This window comes from Podarcis vaucheri (genome assembly GCF_965113315.1).
Source record: "Podarcis vaucheri genome assembly, chromosome: 2".
Taxonomy (NCBI): domain Eukaryota; kingdom Metazoa; phylum Chordata; class Lepidosauria; order Squamata; family Lacertidae; genus Podarcis; species Podarcis vaucheri.
The window spans coordinates 45,333,092-45,352,179 of NC_138760.1; the positions used below are offsets into that span (position 1 = coordinate 45,333,092).

General features: G+C 42.5%; 1 protein-coding gene across 4 annotated transcripts in view; it reads right to left on the bottom strand.

Moving 5' to 3' along the window:
* The window catches only part of NTN1 (netrin 1), a 115,363-nt gene that overhangs the window by 19,415 nt on the left and 76,860 nt on the right, over positions 1-19,088 (bottom strand). For 3 of the 4 annotated variants that reach the window (XR_014217135.1, XM_082213840.1, XM_082213839.1), the window contains exons 4-5: positions 16,364-16,513; positions 14,877-14,930 (exon numbers count right to left, since the gene is read on the bottom strand). Coding sequence is in view for 3 of the 4 variants with exons in the window: in XM_082213840.1 (XP_082069966.1) it covers positions 14,877-14,930; positions 16,364-16,513 (204 nt within the window). In the remaining variant the exon portion in view is untranslated. The remainder of the gene's footprint in view (positions 1-14,876; positions 14,931-16,363; positions 16,514-19,088) is intronic. The other variant, XM_082213841.1, reaches the window with a different exon arrangement.

Here is a 19,088-nt window from a genome sequence, read left to right on the forward strand (position 1 = left end):
GTTTGGGGTTGAAACAAAGCTACTTGTATAATATATCAAGATGTATAATTGAATAATAAGTCAAGCTTTCATTTAAGTTCTAAATGGAATTGTGGTTCAAATTCATGTTTCTGTGCAGTCCTTTTTGTTTACTTCTACCTTTCCCCAATACCCAAGAATATGCACTTTCTGAAGGAAATTTTGTTTCTTATTTTTTCTATGTTTTTCCCTCTGCATGCCATTTCCTTTGTTGGGACAATAAAAGTACCGTATTTTTCGCACTATAGGACACACTTTTCCCCCTCCAAAAATGAAGGGGAAATGTGTGTGCGTCCTATGGTGCGAATGCAGGCTTTCGCTGAAGCCTGGAGAGCGAGAGGGGTCGGTGCGCACCGACCCCTCTCGCTCTCCAGGCTTCAGGAGAGCCCCATCGCCAGCCCCGCAAACTCGGGAGACAGCGGGAGAGGCGCAGCCTTGGCTTCCTCCATAGCTGCGCGCAACCCCTCTGCCAAGGAGAGGCTGCACGGGGCTATGGATTCTTTAGCCCCACGCAGCCTCTCCCGGGAGGGAGAGGCTGCACGGGGCTAGGGGAAGCCAAAACAGTGAGCGGGATCCATCCCGCTCCCTGCTTTGGCTTGATCCATAGCTGCACGCAACCCCTCCGGCAGGGAGAGGTTGTGTGCAGCCTGTACGCTGCTCTTTGGGGCTGCGGGGGGGGGGGGAGAGATTTTTTTTCTTGAATTCCCCCCCTAAAAACTGGGTGCGCCCTATGGTCCGGTGCGCCCTATGGTGCGAAAAATACGGTACATTGTCTCAATAGAGTTGATAAATCACTAATATTTCTGGCTGATCCCCTAGGAACCAAGGCAAGGCTCAGAATGTTGCATACAATACTGAGGTGGTGAGTGATCTCCCAGGCTTTAGGCCTTGGACTGCTGCTTGAGAAAATGAAATGTACACTGGCAATACCCCAACGGAACCTTATTTCTGCATGGAACTTGTGGCGTTATTGCTTCTAACTGTTTAGCATCACCGGTCTCAAGCTGAGCAATACTCTTCCAACAGAGATTCCGCATACACCCTTGCTTTTGACTTTCAGGCATCTCTTGAAGACTTGTTTAAGATTTCACTGATGGCAATTTCACTTGCCATCTCGATGTAACGCTTGAGAAGGGTGGAAGAGTACAACTCCAAATACTTTTCACTAGTATTCCTGCTTGCCTCAAACTACACATAGCCCTTCACAATTGACACAGAAACTATCTAGCAACAACAGAGAGCATTTAGGTTTATCTATTAAGGTCAGTGTTGCTAACCTGCTGCATTATGGCTCAGCATCTATGCACAGAACCAAAACAGGACTACAGATGTGCTGTAGTAGATGATGCTTTTATCCCCCATTTCCTTCACTTTAACACAAGGCATGTACAGCATATTCACTCTTCTGCATCTTGATTCTCTCTCTGTTTGGACCAAGCACTCTTTGGGGGGGTGGGAAAGCTTTGTGAAGTGTGTCTACTGCCCTGACCAAGGCCAAAATACCGGGGCTCAGCAGGTGGAACCCCACTTGTGTAGTTTGTAAGAAGAGCAAGGCTCTCCAGGAGCTGGGGTACCACAGGGGAACACAACACACATAAACCTCCCCAGACTGGAGAAAATGTTAAGTCTTATTTAAACAAACAAGCAAGCTGCAACCTCAAACCCAGCAATCTCTTGTCCAGTCAAAACAGAACAGATTTGGGAAATGGTACCTTTAATATATATATAATTTTTATATATATATATAATTTTAAAATCCTTAAAGCAGGATAAAAAGGTGTGGCGGCTGTTTTGTCTCATTTGCAGCTTCAGAACATGTCAGGAGCATTTTTTCCCCTTTCCTATCTGTTAGCTTAGTTATTTTCTGAATGATTCCTTCACAAATCAGTGCGCTCACCTTTTTTAGTGCTTCTTGTATTTGCACAGTGTGGACAGCATTAAAAACCCGCCATTGGGGTTTCCATGTGCTGGGCAGCAACTGACACACAGCCTTGCCTGAAAAACCTCCCTGCCCTGATCCTTCTATGATCTACTAATCCTTGAACAAGGAATTCCCAGCATGCTGCTGTCTGTGCTCACAGGATGGTGTTCATGTGGAGATGGAGATCATAGGATAATCAGAATGCCTGGCACTAAAACCGCACAGCACTAAACACTTCTTGAGCAACGGTGCTAGAGCTATTTGGAGCCTATGACAAAGTGCACTTCTTGTGTCAGCTGAGATGCATCATCCCAGATGGAATGCCAGATGCTTGAGAGACAAAGTGGACATGTTTGCAGTACATGATATTCTGGTTGTATTTTGTGGGAGATTGGCTCATATTGTTCACAGCACATCTGTTTTATTCCTTCTTCTGCTTCATGTTTTATTTCCCTATGTATTCACATTTCTTGGGGTTCATTTCTCATGGCTGCTCACCAGTTGCTCACTCAGAATGGTCATCATCAATATCATCATCTTGATTTCTCAGAACTATTCAGCACTGTTGCACTTGTGTCTGATTCAGGAACAGAATGTATCTCACAGAGAAACAAACTGGGATGGGGAGAACACAGAGACATGATGTCTCCGGGTCGTGTGGCAACTATTATGGCTTTCCCATTATGAGCTCCAACATAAAATTTGCCATGCAGTTTTAAGCATGATAACATGCTTAGGTGAGACAGAACACTACAAATAATCTCCAAGTCACATGAAAGTTACCTGTGAAGCAGACCAGAGCTGATCTTTTGGAGGAGTTGGCTCTGTTTCTACAGCTAGATGAATCAAACACCCTAAATAAGAACATTGCTTAGACATTTTCCATGCCTGCAAAATTCCTTGTTCTCTTGTGCTACTATGTCACACCCAGTGTGCAGGAGCAGGCAGCACCTGTCTCCTGAGAAGATCGAACAGCTAAAGATGACAAGAAAACTACCAGTGGGTACCATGCGCACACTTCATTAAAAAGGGATCAATGCATTTACTTGGGTAGCTACTACGCTCTATACAGTACAACACACATAGCGAAATTATGGGCCAACGAGTCAACAGACAGCATAATTTCAAGTTAATCCAGTCTCTGTGGAACTGCATGCTCCAGCTGCTTTGAGTTCCAGCTGCAAAGCCAGGTCTCCAAACCCCTTTATAAGAAGCTGCTTGACCCCAAATCCTGCAGGAGGCCACAATTTCAGCATGAGGTATAGAATGTAAGAGAAGGAGAAGGAGAAATGGTGTCATTGAACAATGGGCCAAAACTGTAATAAAATCCTGCTCTGAGGAGCAGGAAAAGAACTAGTAAAATTACCCATTCTCCATAGTTGATCACATCAAAGTGTTAAAAAGGAATGAGACACGAGGGTTGACTTTAGGGTTCCACTAAATCCCCAAACAAATTCCAGTTAGAGAGAGCAGCCATTTCCAGGTAAACCATCTGAACATTTTCAGACGTTTCTCCAAAACACAAATATGAGCGACATGGCCCTCCATAATCATGGCAGCCAGTGCTGGAGGGAAAGGGTGCAATGAGAAGTCAAAAGCTAAAGCAGGAAACACCTCACAGGTAGGTTACCTGGGGTATTGCTTTTGCTAACAGACTATCTGGCACCATTTCTATCTCCCATGTTAAAATACAATTCAGATAAAGTAGGCCAATCAGTTAGTGATGGTTCCTTACTCTTGCTACAAGAACTCCGTGATATGCAGGTCCCATCCCATCCTACAATTCTATGATTTTATGTTCAGGCTCAATCTGTCCTTGGAGTGAGTTTATTGGTTTTAATATCTTCAAGATCAACTTCAGAGCAGCAAATGGTTCCATGGGTGACAGTAAAAATGCTTTTGCAGAGCCAGTGTCTGCTTTCTCTGCCAAGTAGCTACAATTTCCTCCAAATGTTTTGCTGCTTCAAGCCTTTCATTGATTGAGCCTGCCTTTATCTTTGCAACCTTAAGGTGACTGGTCACTGAGGGGCTGGGGCTGGAGATGCTGTTCCCACTGCAGAAAATGGCATGCAGTGGTTCTGCCTTGGTACCATAATTCAGCACAAAGCCTGGGTGGATCTATCAGACAGAACGCTAACTGTGTGTTACATGAGAACTACTTCACAGAAGAAGAAACTTCCTCATAGAAGGCATTCTAAGAACAGGATTAACATGAAACCTCTATGCAAGTTATGACGTGTGACGTCATACATGTGTAAACTGCTTAGTATGCCTTGTGTGGATTAGGAATGTCATCATGTGGCACTGACAGACAGGGCTCACATCAGGCTGAAGAGAAACTCAGTTTTATTTGTTCCTTTGACTGATATTATACCTCTCTTTAAATTTTAAAAAAGCAAAAGTGTTGTCAGTGGTGGAGGAAAGACAATAAACCAACTACATGAAGATTTTCAGTCTGGTGTAATATTTGAGGGGTCAAATATCTCCTCTGTTTAGAGGGTTATTTATTAAATATATGACATCACAATCACATGGGTAGCAAATACCATCAAAATTTATTTTATTTGGTGGAGTTGGTGAACAGGCAAGACCTTTTTCTTTTTTTTATTTCCTTCATTGTTCAATGTACATTGTGTTTTTATATCCCATTTATAATTTCATAGATGAATCCATTTCATCCACTTCTGATTTATTTATTTTTACTTTACTATCAAAAGGGACTTGTATAAATTATTTTGTTGTTAATTATTTTGTTGTTAGTGTATTGTCTGTTTCTGTTATTCAATTTTTAAAATGCTATTCTGGAACCATTTAATGTATCTTTTTATATTTGATTTTCAAGAATAGCATCACACTTGACATGTCAAACATTACTCTTCCTTTTGTATAGCATATATATCAGGCATGCCCATGTTAGAATGAATGCTATTATTGCAGAGATTTGTCTTTTCTACTCTTTGTACAGGGCTTATCAGTATTTTCAAATGCTTAATACATAAATAACAGCAACAAACAAATAAATATCTATTTACTTTTGGCCTGGCTAAACATGTCCAGACTTCCTTAAACCTTCTAGCAGCTGGAGAATGGAAGTAAGAAACAAGAACATAGTTCAATAGCCATCTGGTTTTTACTTGCTTGCTTTGTAGCGGTAGAGACAATGGCTAAACCAAATGGAGTTCCTCCACAGTTTGGCACTAGCTAAGGCCCGTACCAGCTGCTCCCCCATTATCACCTAAAGTGTGCAAGGCTGCCTCGGTCTTGAAACTGGGCAGCATTTGTGCAGACATGTCATTTATAACAAGCTATACAAGTAACCAGAGCCAACTGTTATGTGAAAGCACTAGCTCTCACAAACAGGGTCTAAAACCTGACAGTGGTCCTCCCAGAATCCCAAAGTGATTGCGTGGTGACACTATTTTGCTAGTCCTAGGTTGTATATGCAAAATTACATTGCATATGCAAAATTACATTCTGCTACAGGTGCAATTCATATGCTCAAGGTGATTCCGAGGAGGTTGGCTAGATAATTCTACAGATTCACTAGAGCAGAGTTACAGCTTTTGTGCTGACAAATGCTAATTCACTGATACCAGCTTCCTTGGAGCCACACTGGATATTCTAAAGAAGCACACTTCCTCTCCCCATGCTTCCATGTCTCACACAAAGCAGGGTAGATTGGCCCTGCCCTTCATAGATATTTCCCCCACTGTGTTTGTTCCTGCAGTGGAAGAACACCCAGCTCACCCATGGGGGTGAATATGCACCACACCCCTTTGGATGAGATCTAGGAGAATGGAAAGGGGAAGTTTGGCTTCCTCTCTCTTCCCACTTCTACAGTACGCCTGGCACGGCTCTTGGTCTGTTCATAGTGTTTAAACAGCTTTGTAGTGCTTCTTATTAGTAGAATCATAGAATCATAGAGTTGGAAGAGACCACAAGGGCCATCGAGTCCAACCCCCTGCCAAGCAGGTAACTTATTTGTAACTTATTAGTAACTTCCTAATTCTTAATTTTAAATTATTTGTAACCTGCCTTGGGATCTGCTGGTGAAGGGCCTGTAATAAATTTAACAACAACAATTGCAGAGACATATAATCTATTTTAAGAACAAAAGTCCTACTGAAGTCAAGTTGCAGGGTTCTGCTGCTCAAACTGGTTCAAGTGCCCTTGGTATGTAAAGCGTGGTTGGTATGTAAAGTTAGGGCAGAAGAGGATGTGCCAGATGCAAACAGGGAGCTGAAGTGAACAAGTAAAGCTCCATGAACCCTGCAGCAATCCCAGCAAAGCATAACTGCTATTAACCTCACCCTTGGAACAAGACCGAACAAATAAGCCCCTAGCAATATCCTTTCTTCTTGCTGAGCAAGATTGATTGAAAAACAAATTGGCGCAAATAAGGCATGAAATTAGATTAAAGCCTCTCACTTGGGGCTGCCAGGACGGAAATCAAGACTTGGACAGGCTTCTGTGGGAGCCGAGGCACCATTAATAAATCTGTCTGTGGCCCCTCCTTGTCCCTGCAGCCTTACAGCCCAAGAGAATATACTCATAGCCACCACAGTATTATAATCAAGCAGAAAGAGTTTTCTTCTTGTTCATGGCTTGCCCAATGATAGTTTGAGAGGGTGTACTTGTGAACTGCTGTGTGCTGGCAAATTTAAGAGTTCCTGATTACAGCTCCCTTTAAGGAATACAACCCTGCTGATTTCAGATCCGCCCAGTTAAAAGCGGGAATAGGAAACCAACTTGATGAGATTTTTCCTACTGTCTGAACACAGGGCAGATTTTCTGCCTTGCCTGTCATTTGCAGATGATGGGGAAGACAAACAGGAATAAGAAACAAGTTAAAGGTGAGTTTAATCTTTTAGAAACCTTGCAAGATGGCGGGTAGCAGAGGGGGGAGCACACAATCAACTTTGAGCTCATGCTCCCTGGGCTCCCCAAATTACCCCTAAACAACAATTGTCCCAAGTATTCAGCTCACCCTTCCAAGGGCTGGAATGCACCTCCCATCTTTCAATCCAATGCAAGTCCAACTGTGCAAGACTTTAGCATATGAAAAGAAGCAGCAAAATACTTGTCCAAGGATAGACAGAAAATAGTATGTCATCAAGAGTGGGACAATGAGTTGAACTGGATGCCACGGGGACCGTAGAAGTTTCTGTTTCTTGAGTGGCAGCAGTACTTCTTTAAAATTCTTATTCACCCTTCAGAGGCTTCTAGAAGCAGAGAACATACTGCTGGGGCTCCAGAAAGGAAAGTGATACCATCACACTGAAACTGGGTTTAAGAGAACAAAAAAGGAAGGTGGGTTACACTTGGGAGTACTTCAGCCCTGGCCATCAGGGGCTTGCACGTTTTGTCTGGTCTAGCTAGCCTGCTAAAATGTGTGATTGCCAGATTCCTGACCCTTCACTAGCAGGGGAGGGGCAGTGTCTTACCGCTTATGTGTTCCAGAAAACAGTCTGGAGGCACATGATACAATAACCTTGATTAAGCAAAGCAGTTCTGATCCTTGTCAGTGCCTGCATGGCACACTGATTGTGAATCCGTGTATGTTAACTTGCATCCCATCACAGAACAAAAACAAGGCATACAGGTAATAAAACAACTATGTTGAACTTCAGAGGCAATCCAGGCACTTGGAAGTGTGGTGTGAGATCTGGATGATCCACTTCCTTTCTGTACTGAGCTTCAAGCTCCAGAGAAGAGCTGGAGCACATCCATATTGCACTGCACTTTCAAGAGTAGCAAATCCAGAGTAATACTACCAGTTTAAGAGAAGGGACTTGCACGAGTAACTGATGGCAGACTCTGCTCAATAGATTTTCACTACACAAAATTTCATCATGTTTCCTGGTTCACCCCACAGCTAAAAGTGTAAGCTGCCTATGTGACTTCATAAAGCCAATCTTGAAGTGAAATCATTATACCATCTTTGGTTCCCACCTACTGTTTATTTGGGCTTAGTTGGGGAGTAAATTTACATATGGGACCTCCCTTCAGAACAAACATTTTATTTTTAAATCATGCATCAACGCCTCTCTCACCCCCACCCCTAAACGATGATACAATTATTGGGAATTCGAATAGTATTGTAAAAGAATTGTGGGAAAGTGGCATATTAAAAATGCACATCTATTTTAAATTACAATGAAGAATTTCTACTATATGTAAGTGTTTCAGAGGAGAATGGAATGCAGTTGTCAAGGGTACCCACACCTGCTTCCTTCCCTTCTAGCTTCTATCAAGAAGCCGTATTGTGGAAAAGCAGCCATATCCACCCGCAAAACCAAAGCAGAATGAAAGGGCTCAAACCCAGGGGTGGCGGTGGGGTGTACAAAGGCCTTTGCTTTATGTTTGACAGCAAGTCATAGCCCCCGGTGGGCGCCTTCTAACCCTTGTCATGACCTTCGGCTCCCTCCATTGTAAGGGGGCTCCATTGTGATGTGTTCTTGCTGAAAGCAAGGGGATAGTGTTAACTTGCTGAATGCCATTTTAGGGTCTCTCCCATTAGGGTATGAAGGCAGCAAGGACAAGGAGCAGCCAAGATGTTTTGTTATTAAAGCTTGAGCGTACTGCTTAGCACCGGAGTATCTCGTTCAGAGCCCACTGCAGCAGCACCTGTCTCCCCCACTTTGCTGCTTCATCATATCAGAGCTCAAATGGAGGTGTCACAAGGTACCTCACATTTCAGAAGGCAAGAAAACTGGAATCCGACAAAATCTAGCAACGTGATAACAATAGGGGCAGGGATGGGAAGCCCGTGATCCTTCGGATGTTGTTGGATAATGACCATGGTAAATGGTCAGGCATGATGCAAGTTGTAATCCAACAACATCTGGAGGGCTAAAGGTTCCCCGCTAGGGAATACTTTGCATTTTCAACTACATTTCTGATATTTCTGCTTAGATGCTTCAACATAGTCTCAAGCTCAGCGTGATTAAAAACAAACTTCTCATCTTTCCTCCCAAGCCATCATCTCTTTGTCCGTTACCGGTGTCACCGTCCACCCAGTTGACCAGGCACAAAGCCTTGGTATTCTATTTGATACTTCCCTTTGCCTCCCAAAATTATTAAGCTCTCTCAAAACTTTGACTTTTTGGCCCTCATCTTTAAGTCCCTTCTTGTCTTCAGCATTCAAAACCTTCCCTAGCCTCATCTGTCCTTGTCTGCACATATTTTGCAAGAGATCATTTTGTCAAGCTCTACCATCCTCAACCATTCAAAGGTTGCTACCTGAAGTAACATTTCCCCTTGCTGCTCCTTATGACTGGAACTTCCTCCCACATGGAACTTACTACCAAGAAACAAGCATAGGATTGAGCGTCCCCATGCATATTTGTACTAGTTGCACACCTTTCACATGACAAGTGGCAGAGCCATAGCTATGGGGGTAGCCAGGTTTTTTTGCCCTGGGTGAAGCCTCCGGAGGGGTGCCATTGAGGTTCCCTGTCTCTCTCTGTGTGTGTACACAAATGCGCATGGGAGGGGGTACCAAAGTGAGTCTTTGACCCGGGTGAAATAAAGCCTAGTTTCTTCCCTGCAAGTGGCTAGATAGAGCCTGGCAGGTAGCCCTGTCAGAAAAACTAACTTGCCATGCCCAGTTTGCAGGGGAAACCACAAAAAAGACTCATTCTATGCTATATGACACCCATTCATTGACTTTATCAACAAACAGTGGGATTTATGACCACTCCCAACAGCCCATACAACTTTCTGGAGAGGTCTAATCCTTCATGTAGCTGATCCTGTGTAAAATGACAACCCCATTGCAAATGTTAATTAAATGTATTTTCATGTTAAAAGTTTTTTAAAAAATTGGGGGGGGGTGGAAATTGTGCTGGTTGCATGTCAGATGAAATAATACTAAACCACCAAACTACAATATCGTTCTAATCTGAATTGTCATGTATTTAATTTAGAACATGAATTCGTATTTTACAAAGTATAACAATGCTAGCGGCAATGTCAGTCAACATAGCCATTCCAGAGTCACAGTGGTTCGCCTTCCTGATTATCAGGAAAATTACCAGAGTTTTCTCCCCACCTTCTCTCTCCTATCCCCATTTCTCTCAGCTAAAGTGTTTATGGAACTGCAAAATGAGGAAATCGAAAGGCCAAATGCAGCCCATCTCCAGGGGCAGAGAAAGAATGTTCCCTACAGTATGGCCTCTGGGCTGTTGTCCTGCCCAGCTTAGGTCAGTCCAAGCATTTGCGTAACTGCATTATATCACAGCTGCTGCAAATGAAGCACACAGATAGCCAAGATAGAGCAGGTCATATCTTACACTATTCTGCTCCTATACTTTGTGGGAAATCCTAGGAACGTGATAAGACCTACAGGAAACCCTAGCCCTACAGCAGAGCAAAGAATTTTTTCCAGTTATTATTTCCAGTAGCTGCCCAGGGTATACAGATTAGCCTTTTGAGCAGCAGCAATTCTATAATCCAGGAAAGAATTTGCAGCCAGAAATGAATGACGCTAACAGCAACTGGTAGGGAAAACTGGCAAGGCTGGATGCTGGTGCACCAGAAGAGGTAAGTCGTGCCGAACTTCGTAATGTGGCTCACAGGCCAAGTTTACCATATGGAATAATTCATTTAAGTCAATGAAGGTTTGTTTAGCTGAAACAATCCATGTCTACAATCACAGTTGGAATGCACTAAATCAGGGCTAGGCAAACTTCAGGGCTGAGGGCCATATTGGTTGGGGGCTGCATACCACTGGTGGTCAGGGCCAAGGCCAAAAAGTAGGCATGGCCACTCCCCCTTTTCTCTCTCTCTTTCTCTCTCCTTCCCTTCTTTTCATCAATCCATCCCCCTCTTCTCTCTCTGACATGCACACATGTGCACACACACACACGCACACACACACATCCCTCACACAGACATGGATGGTGTGCCTGTTTCTCAGCCAGATTCCTGCCTGGTCAGCCCCTTCAGAGTGAATGTCAGAGCATCTTCTAGTCATCTCGTCCAACAATGCAATCCTCAGCTTGAAGCCAGAGCTATATTCCCATTCAGTAGCCCTCCACAGATATACCTGCTGCACAAGCCAGAGGCCAATGTGCCAGGAACAGAGCAAACGGACCACAGAAAAGTGCCTACAAAGCAAACAGATTGAGATGACTCAAACAAACAACAGCCATAACATACGCAGCCATACAAGCAAAAGCAAAAACACACCCTGGAATCATTACATCTTTGGGGCAACATTTCTCAGTTTATATATTGAGTCTCTACCACAAAAGTGACAAGTAAAGCAGTGCACAATCACTATAAAACCTGCAGTACTACCACTAACAAAGGCACAATACTAGGACAACAGGCACATCCCCACAGTGCAGCTACACTTAGAACATAACTGTAGAAAGAAACAGCAGAAACCAACTCCTTGGTTACTCACTATACTGTGAAAAGACAAAGAAGGAAGGAAAGAAGAAAGAAAGAAAGAAAGAAAGAAAGAAAGAAAGAAAGAAAGAAGCAATGTATTAAAAACTGCCAGAAAAATGGCAGCAAAGGAGCCAACTGCTGGCAGAGCATTCCACAGGATGGCCTCCATCAGTAGGATATACAGGCCCTAAGACAAAGTTTTCCCCAACCCAAAAATTTCAGATGGACTGCAGCACCCATCCAAAATGTTCGGTTCCAAAATGCTGGGGGTAGTTGACCTAGCCTGTACCCTGGTTTAAAGTTCGTCACTCATACTGCTAACTGGGCCCAGAAGCTAACAGGAAGCCAGCAAAGCTAGAAGCAATTTTACCAAGACCTGTCATGAGTAACCTGTCAAAGATGAACTGCAGCATATCATACTCCCCCAAACTTCCAAAGTGTTTTTGAAGGTGCACTGCAATAACCAACGTGAGAGATTAAATCCTTGTCTAAGCAGCCACACGGCTATCCCATGAATTGCCCACCTGCCCATTGCTACCCTCCAGCAGCAAGACAAGGTCTAGGAGTAGAATTATAAAATGAGAGAGAAGTAGAAAATGTCCAGGTTGCTCAGCTTAAAATGTTCAGCAAGGCTGCTGGCTCAAAATGTTGGCAAAGAGCAATTTTATAAAAGCAAATGAATTTTAATTACTTTTCCAGTCAAATGCAGATGTTATATAACTAAAGCAAACCCTGGTGCAGAACCAGCAATGGCAATGTTTTCTCTCTTTCACACTAAAGCTGGTCTTGGCTCGTGATCCATTTGAGATTTCTCTACAAAATATACATTCCCTTTTCTTTCAGTTTCGAGCCACTTTCAACTTGAGCATTTATTTATATCCTGCCGTTCCTCCAAGGAGCTTGATTCCCCACATTAGCATTCATTCCCACATTTTATTATTCCAACGACCCTGTTTGGCAGATTAAACCTCGAGATAAGTGACAGGGCCAAGGTCACCCAGCGAGTTTCATGACTGAGGATTTGAAACTGAATCTTGCAGTCTGACCAGAGCACTCTATCCACAACAACGCACACTCTTGAAGAAGTGCGGCAAAGTGATTCTGTCCAATGGGCTGCTACATATAACTTCCATCCAGATTTCTTCTTTTGGATTGCAATGTTCAGACAGCCCTCAGATTGCATTTAGGGGTGGCTGTGCTATCACCTGTGCTTATGCCAAGTGACATGTAGCCAAGACAGTGTTGTGGACTTCTGGGGAAGTGTGCAATGATGGAATCTGAAAGGTGCCACACTCCCAAGTGGGCTAGGCAGTCAAATAAAAATGATAAAATACGGGAGCTCATCCTCTCTGACTAAAGTGGTGCTTAAAAACGTCAATAAAATTGCTACTGAAGGGATATCATGCACTTAGGGACCCACCGCCAATCAGATTGTTCAGTTTGGCTGAACTTTCCTTGTGCTTTTAAAGAGAAGACGCCTTGTGCTGCAATCTGCTTCTGAAAAGATGGATTGTTCCATTGAAAATGATATACTCAGGGGAATGAATAAATAATAATTTTTTAAAATTTAGGGATCCAGGAGATACTGTTGCAAGTTTGAGTGTTTACTACTCCCTCTCTACCCTGTAAATAATTTTCTGTGAAAAGAGAATAAAAACTTGCACTTCTATAGCTTTTATCCTAAACTGAAAGTAGCAGATGACGACAAGAATAAATGAGTACCACAACAGTGATGTTGCTAATGTTCCTTAAAAGATACAATAATAACATATTTAAATAGCTGGTTCTTTACTTCCATCTGTTTGCCAAATTTGTTCTGCTCAAGGTCAGGCTACCCACAAGACTGTAAAATACCCAACCAAAGGTAATACATTACAGGCGTCTCCTCACTTACACAGGGTTTACATTCCCAGGTACTCCACATATACATGAAATCACATATAGTGGGGGACACCATCTAAAATGCCTGTAAACACCCTCTAAACCTCTGGAAACTCGTGAAAACCCCTTTAAAAAGCCAGCAGCACTTACCACAATGGCATGAATGGTGGCAATGGGGGCTCTCAGTTTTCCTCATCTCTAGAGGATGATGTTGAAAAAATGACAAGGGGGGCAGACTGGTCTCCTGAAGTACCAAACTCCACAAAATCCGCCAAACTCCGCCACAATCACTCCCTCCAAAGCTTTCTCTCAAACTCCAACTCTCCACAAGCCTCAAAGGTTGGTGCAAAGACTTCTGGGATTGCTAGCCATTCATTTCACACAATTTTTGCCTTTTCCATGTCTTTTTGCAGTTTAAATCTATGTACTTAATTATTTCCCAGAGCCTGTTTTTTTACACAATACGAACAACTGATTGGTTCCAAATTGGGAAAGGAGTACGGCAAGGCTGTATATTGTCTCCCTGCTTATTTAACTTATATGCAGAATTCATCATGCGAAAGGCTGGGCTGGATGAATCCCAAGCTGGAATTAAGATTGTCGGAAGAAATATCAACAACCTCAGATATGCAGATGACACAACCTTGATGGCAGAAAGTGAAGAGGAATTAAAGAACCTTTTAATGAGGGTGAAAGAGGAGAGCGCAAAATATGGTCTGAAGCTCAACATCAAAAAAACGAAGATCATGGCCACTGGGCCCATCACCTCCTGGCAAATAGATGGGGAAGAAATGGAGGCAGTGAGAGATTTTACTTTCTTGGGCTCCATGATCACTGCAGATGGTGACAGCAGTTACGAAATTAAAAGACGCCTGCTCCTTGGGAGAAAGGCGATGGCAAACCTAGACAACATCTTAAAAAGCAGAGACATCACCTTGCCAACAAAGGTCCGTATAGTAAAAGCCATGGTTTTCCCAGTAGTGATGTATGGAAGTGAGAGCTGGACCATAAAGAAGGCTGATCGCCGAAGAATTGATGCTTTTGAATTATGGTGCTGGAGGAGACTCTTGAGAGTCCCATGGACTGCAAGAAGATCAAACCTATCCATTCTGAAGGAAATCAGCCCTGAGTGCTCACTGGAAGGACAGATCGTGAAGCTGAGGCTCCAATACTTTGGCCACCTCATGAGAAGAGAGGACTCCCTGGAAAAGACCCTGATGTTGGGAAAGATGGAGGGCACAAGGAGAAGGGGACGACAGAGAATGAGATGGTTGGATGGTGTTCTTGAAGCTACTAGCATGAGTTTGATCAAACTGCGGGAGGCAGTGGAGGACAGAAGTGCCTGGCGTGCTCTGGTCCATGGGGTCACGAAGAGTCGGACACGACTAAACGACTAAACAACAACAACACACAAACACTATTTCTTTTGCTATGTAATAACCCATTCTTGACATTTAATGTTAATTATTGTATTCTTAAATGAAAAAAACAAAATATTACGCTTATGACCTCCCCCTCGCCTACAGGAAAAAGCCTTGAATAAGTTTCAGTCCTGCTTACTTTGTTGTTGCTATAACTTGGGGAGCAGACCTATCTTGTCTTTGGAACAGGATATCCCCCCCCCGACAGTTTGAACAGGATAAAAAGTATAACATACCTGCAGGTTCTTCTGTGCTACTGGCCACAGTGGTGGGAGGAACAACAGGTATCTCTGTGGTAAAGAAGAAAAGGCAAACAAGGGAAGGATAAACAAGAAAAGGTAAAAGTTGTTACTCTCTCCAGGAATGAACGTTTTCACAAGACAAGTTCAAAAGTTGTCAGGAAAAAAAAGTGATTGTGCAAATGAACCTTCAGGGACCAGAGAGGGTGTTCAGCAAGTGTGTGCATGTACATTTTAGTGCAGCGCTAACCTAGAGTTTGCCTTCATCAAGCACATCTAGTTGTGTCCATCTAAATATCATAGCAAACAAGAACAATGTCTCCAATGATTTTGATGTAATCAGGACTCCATCAGAGAAGAGAAAGGCATATATTTCCTGGAGCCATATTTGGTCCTAGGAATAATCTCCTTTCAGTTCCTTGTAGTGAGTTCTAGAGTCTCATACTGTATGTGATGAAGAGGATCCATGATCAGATGTTTCTCACATCTTTTATCTTATTTTAAAGAAGCTGTAGGGAGAGGGCAGCTGCAGTGAGGTTCCTGCATCATATGGCTTCAGGCCATAAATACTCCATAACAGTGTAAGAGTATGAAATTTTCATGACTATTCCAGATTATCAGAAATGCATCCTGAGAAGTTATTCAAAGACTTGATTCTTTCAACCATGACCTTATTTATTTTTGCATTAGTATTAAGGAAACAGGGTAATGGCCATTATATGGCTGTTCTGTGTTTCTTTTTGGCTTTTCAAAGTTGCTTTGGTCTTTGATTTCTTTTTCTCTGTATGACAGAGACAGAACCAACTGCTTTGGTATGAAAGTTGCTCTGAACAATGATGGAACCCGGGCTAATGCTTTTAGGAGGAAAACATTGACTGCGCCCAAACATGATTTTAATCAAACATAATTTAAAAACGGCAATAGTTTATTGCTGGCATGCTAGAAAAAATGGTTCTGCAACATAGAAAATCATGTTTTGAACTTTGAAACCTTTTGTTTAAGTGGGAACTTGTACTCGCATCACCTTACTAGTGTGATCAATAAGATATATGTATAATTCATCCATATATTTATATACATAGAGACATGCAAAATTCAACCTGGACATACAACACACAGGGCCACTGCACAAATTACAGCTTTAATGGGTATACATTACACAGTTTCACTGTGTACTCACCAAACCTATCCCAGTTTCCAGGTCCATATACGTCTTTCCTTGCTATTAGCCCCAGCTCTTCACTGTGCATTTTCACTGCATAAGCGAGTTGAAATAGTGGTGGAAGTGAATGTGCCTTAAAACCTGAAGTTTTAGGTTCACAATGTGGACCTGTAACAACTACCCATGAAAACTGCAATGTGAAAAGTGGCCAACAGTATCTCTAGCTAAATTAATTAAGTCTATCCAATCAGGTGTTAGTAAGCAGACCAGATTTAGGATCCATTATGTTATGGTACCAATGTCGGAAAGCGCATCCACCTACTTATGCAGGGGGCAATGGGAGATCTGCTTTGCTGGTAACCTTTGGCACATCGGTTGCAAGTGATGCCTGTCACGCCATCTTTGCAGGGACATTGCCCTGTGGTTTGATTACAGGTTTTTCCAGCTGCACCCACGGGATGGCAATCACATGCTGTGGGGGGAACACACAACAAGAGGATCAGAGGTGAGGAGCTGGAGAGGAAGGAAGGATTTTCCAAAAAGAACAAGCATCATCAACTAGCAAGAGTATCCAAAGACAGCAAGATTTTTTGTAGCAAAGCTATAGTAATGAGGTGAGAGTAGCCAGTGCCCTGGACTGCAGGTATCGCCTCATTATTATAGCAGTGCTCTATAAGCACAGCAACTTTCCCCAGAAAATCTGAAAGCAACATGATGGACAATCAGTGCCAGCTACTATATTACACCACAAGGATTATTAGTATACTTGTGGCCTAAAATGAATTTAAAAGTTTTGAAGCAGACGTTTGCTCTTTGTTCAGTGCTTCAGGAAATATTCTGTTCCAGCCTCACTATCAACCTCCAATCATCACAGCTGGTGGGAGCAAGAAGAAGAGGAAGGGTTTCCTCTTCTCTCTCGAGGTCATTGAAACACCTGTTCTGTAGCTGGAACAATAACTAAACTCAGCAGATTGTGGTGAATTCTCCTGGCTAAATTCCTGTTGAAGAGCATTCAGGGGGAGCTCTGCTGAATCAAACCAATGGTCCATCATTAGCCAACAAGCGACAGCCATAAATTGTCAATAGCTAACCAGATGCCTCTTGAGAAGGCAAGCAAGGCATGAAAGCAATAACCCCACTCCTTTCCTTCAGCAGCTGGCATTCGAGAGGCATACTGCCTTCGCCGTCTAGTCAGGAAAGGGTTATGGCTCAGTTGTAGAGCACATACATTACATGCTAGAAGGTCCAAAGTTCAATCCCCAGCACCTCCACATTGAGCTGAAAAAGACCCTGGTCTGAAACCCTGAACAGCTGCTGCCCATTTGTGGTACATGATCTAGCTATATGGTGCAACTCAGTTTTAGATAGCTTCCTACGTTCCTATATATCAGTGGCAAGGAACCTTTTCAGCCCAAGGGCCCCATTCCATTCTGTGACCCTTCTGATGGCCGCATGCCAGTAGGGGCAAGAGGCAAAAATGGACAGAGCAACAAATGTAAATTTTACTTTCTATATATAAAACATAAACTCCTCTCTGTCCTCCAACAGGACAAACAATGCATTAGAGTTCAAGGGCACATTCCAGCCAGGCAAAAATACTGAGTGTTAAGCAGGGCCAGTGATGGGTGAGGCCTGAGGAGAGTTCCAGGGGCCAGACAGAGAGGTCTGGAGGGCCACATTTGACCCCCTGGACCTGAAGTGCTCCACCTCTTCTATAAATAAGCACAGAGGATGCATATAACCATCATAACCAGTCAACATTAATTCTTCTTGCATTCTTCTCACTTTTAGAGTTAAGCTGCCTACTAAGCCAGGACTCATGGGATTATGAAATGTTGTCATCCCACCTTTTGAAAACTTAATTCAACATTTAGAGCTAGCTGTTTGCTGAACCAGAGCCTACACAATTCAGATTATTTCTCATTTAAGTCTTTAAGATAAGCTTGACATTTGAGCTACTGAATCTTTGTCAGTCTCCAGTGATACAGCTCATGACAATAAAATTATCTGTGAATATGTATTTTACTGGGGTTGCATGGCTCTTTGTTGGGGAAATCTAATATGTTTCAGTAGCAGGTATGTATAAGAACATTCAGTACTCATTGTTTACTTATTTTTGTCAGTTCACTTATTAGATCTAGGTTTTCCCTCTTGAGATGGACTTCTTTTTTCTTTTCTTCTTGCTTTGCATTTGAAACATTCGTATTTTCACTGACACAGAGGTGTGATTCAAACCTCAAAAATAGTGAATGAATGTGACACTTGGAAATAAAATTAAAGTCCAGCCTTGAGTTTATGGTCTGGGGTTGTTGTTTCTCTTTCTATCTCTGTCACTAAGATGTTCATAGTCATACATTTAGAAGTCCCAGAATCCATCTGTCAACAATGCTAGAACATGCTGAGATATGCCTGTCCAAAGACAGGTCGGTCAAGCCAGTTCACTAAATATGTCACAATAATTTCCAAACACTAATCTCTCTGTGTGTCAATGTATTGAAAGATACAGAAAAGACTAAATCTTCTGTCAAGCTAGATATTGATTTAGAATGTGACCATTTAACAGTGAAGGAGTAACAGAAGGAATTTACATTCATTTAAGATCAACAGCTTTTTGTTACACAGGAAGCTATACTTTGTCAAAGGAGACAAAGTTTATGAACTCAAGAAACACAATTTACCAGTATCAGAGATCATTTGCCTAAATGTATCTTACATATTTTTCATAAGTAAGCATTATTTTAGCTTTTATGGTATGTGTATTCATATACCTTATATGTGCTGATTTGTCTTCATGTTCTAAAACAATCCTGTGTCATTTTGTATGGTTATGGCTTACTGTTTATAGGAGTCTCCCCACCACCACTAGTGTGCTATGTGCATCATTTTCATATCTATATTTTATCACAGTGTATATTTTAAAAAGTTGTGTATAACTGGCTGTGAAACGAGCAACGATTCTGAATTCTAAGCATATTGCATTCATTTAGTGATAATATAATTATAAGGGTTTAAGCTGCAAACAATATCATCATCATCATCGATTAAAT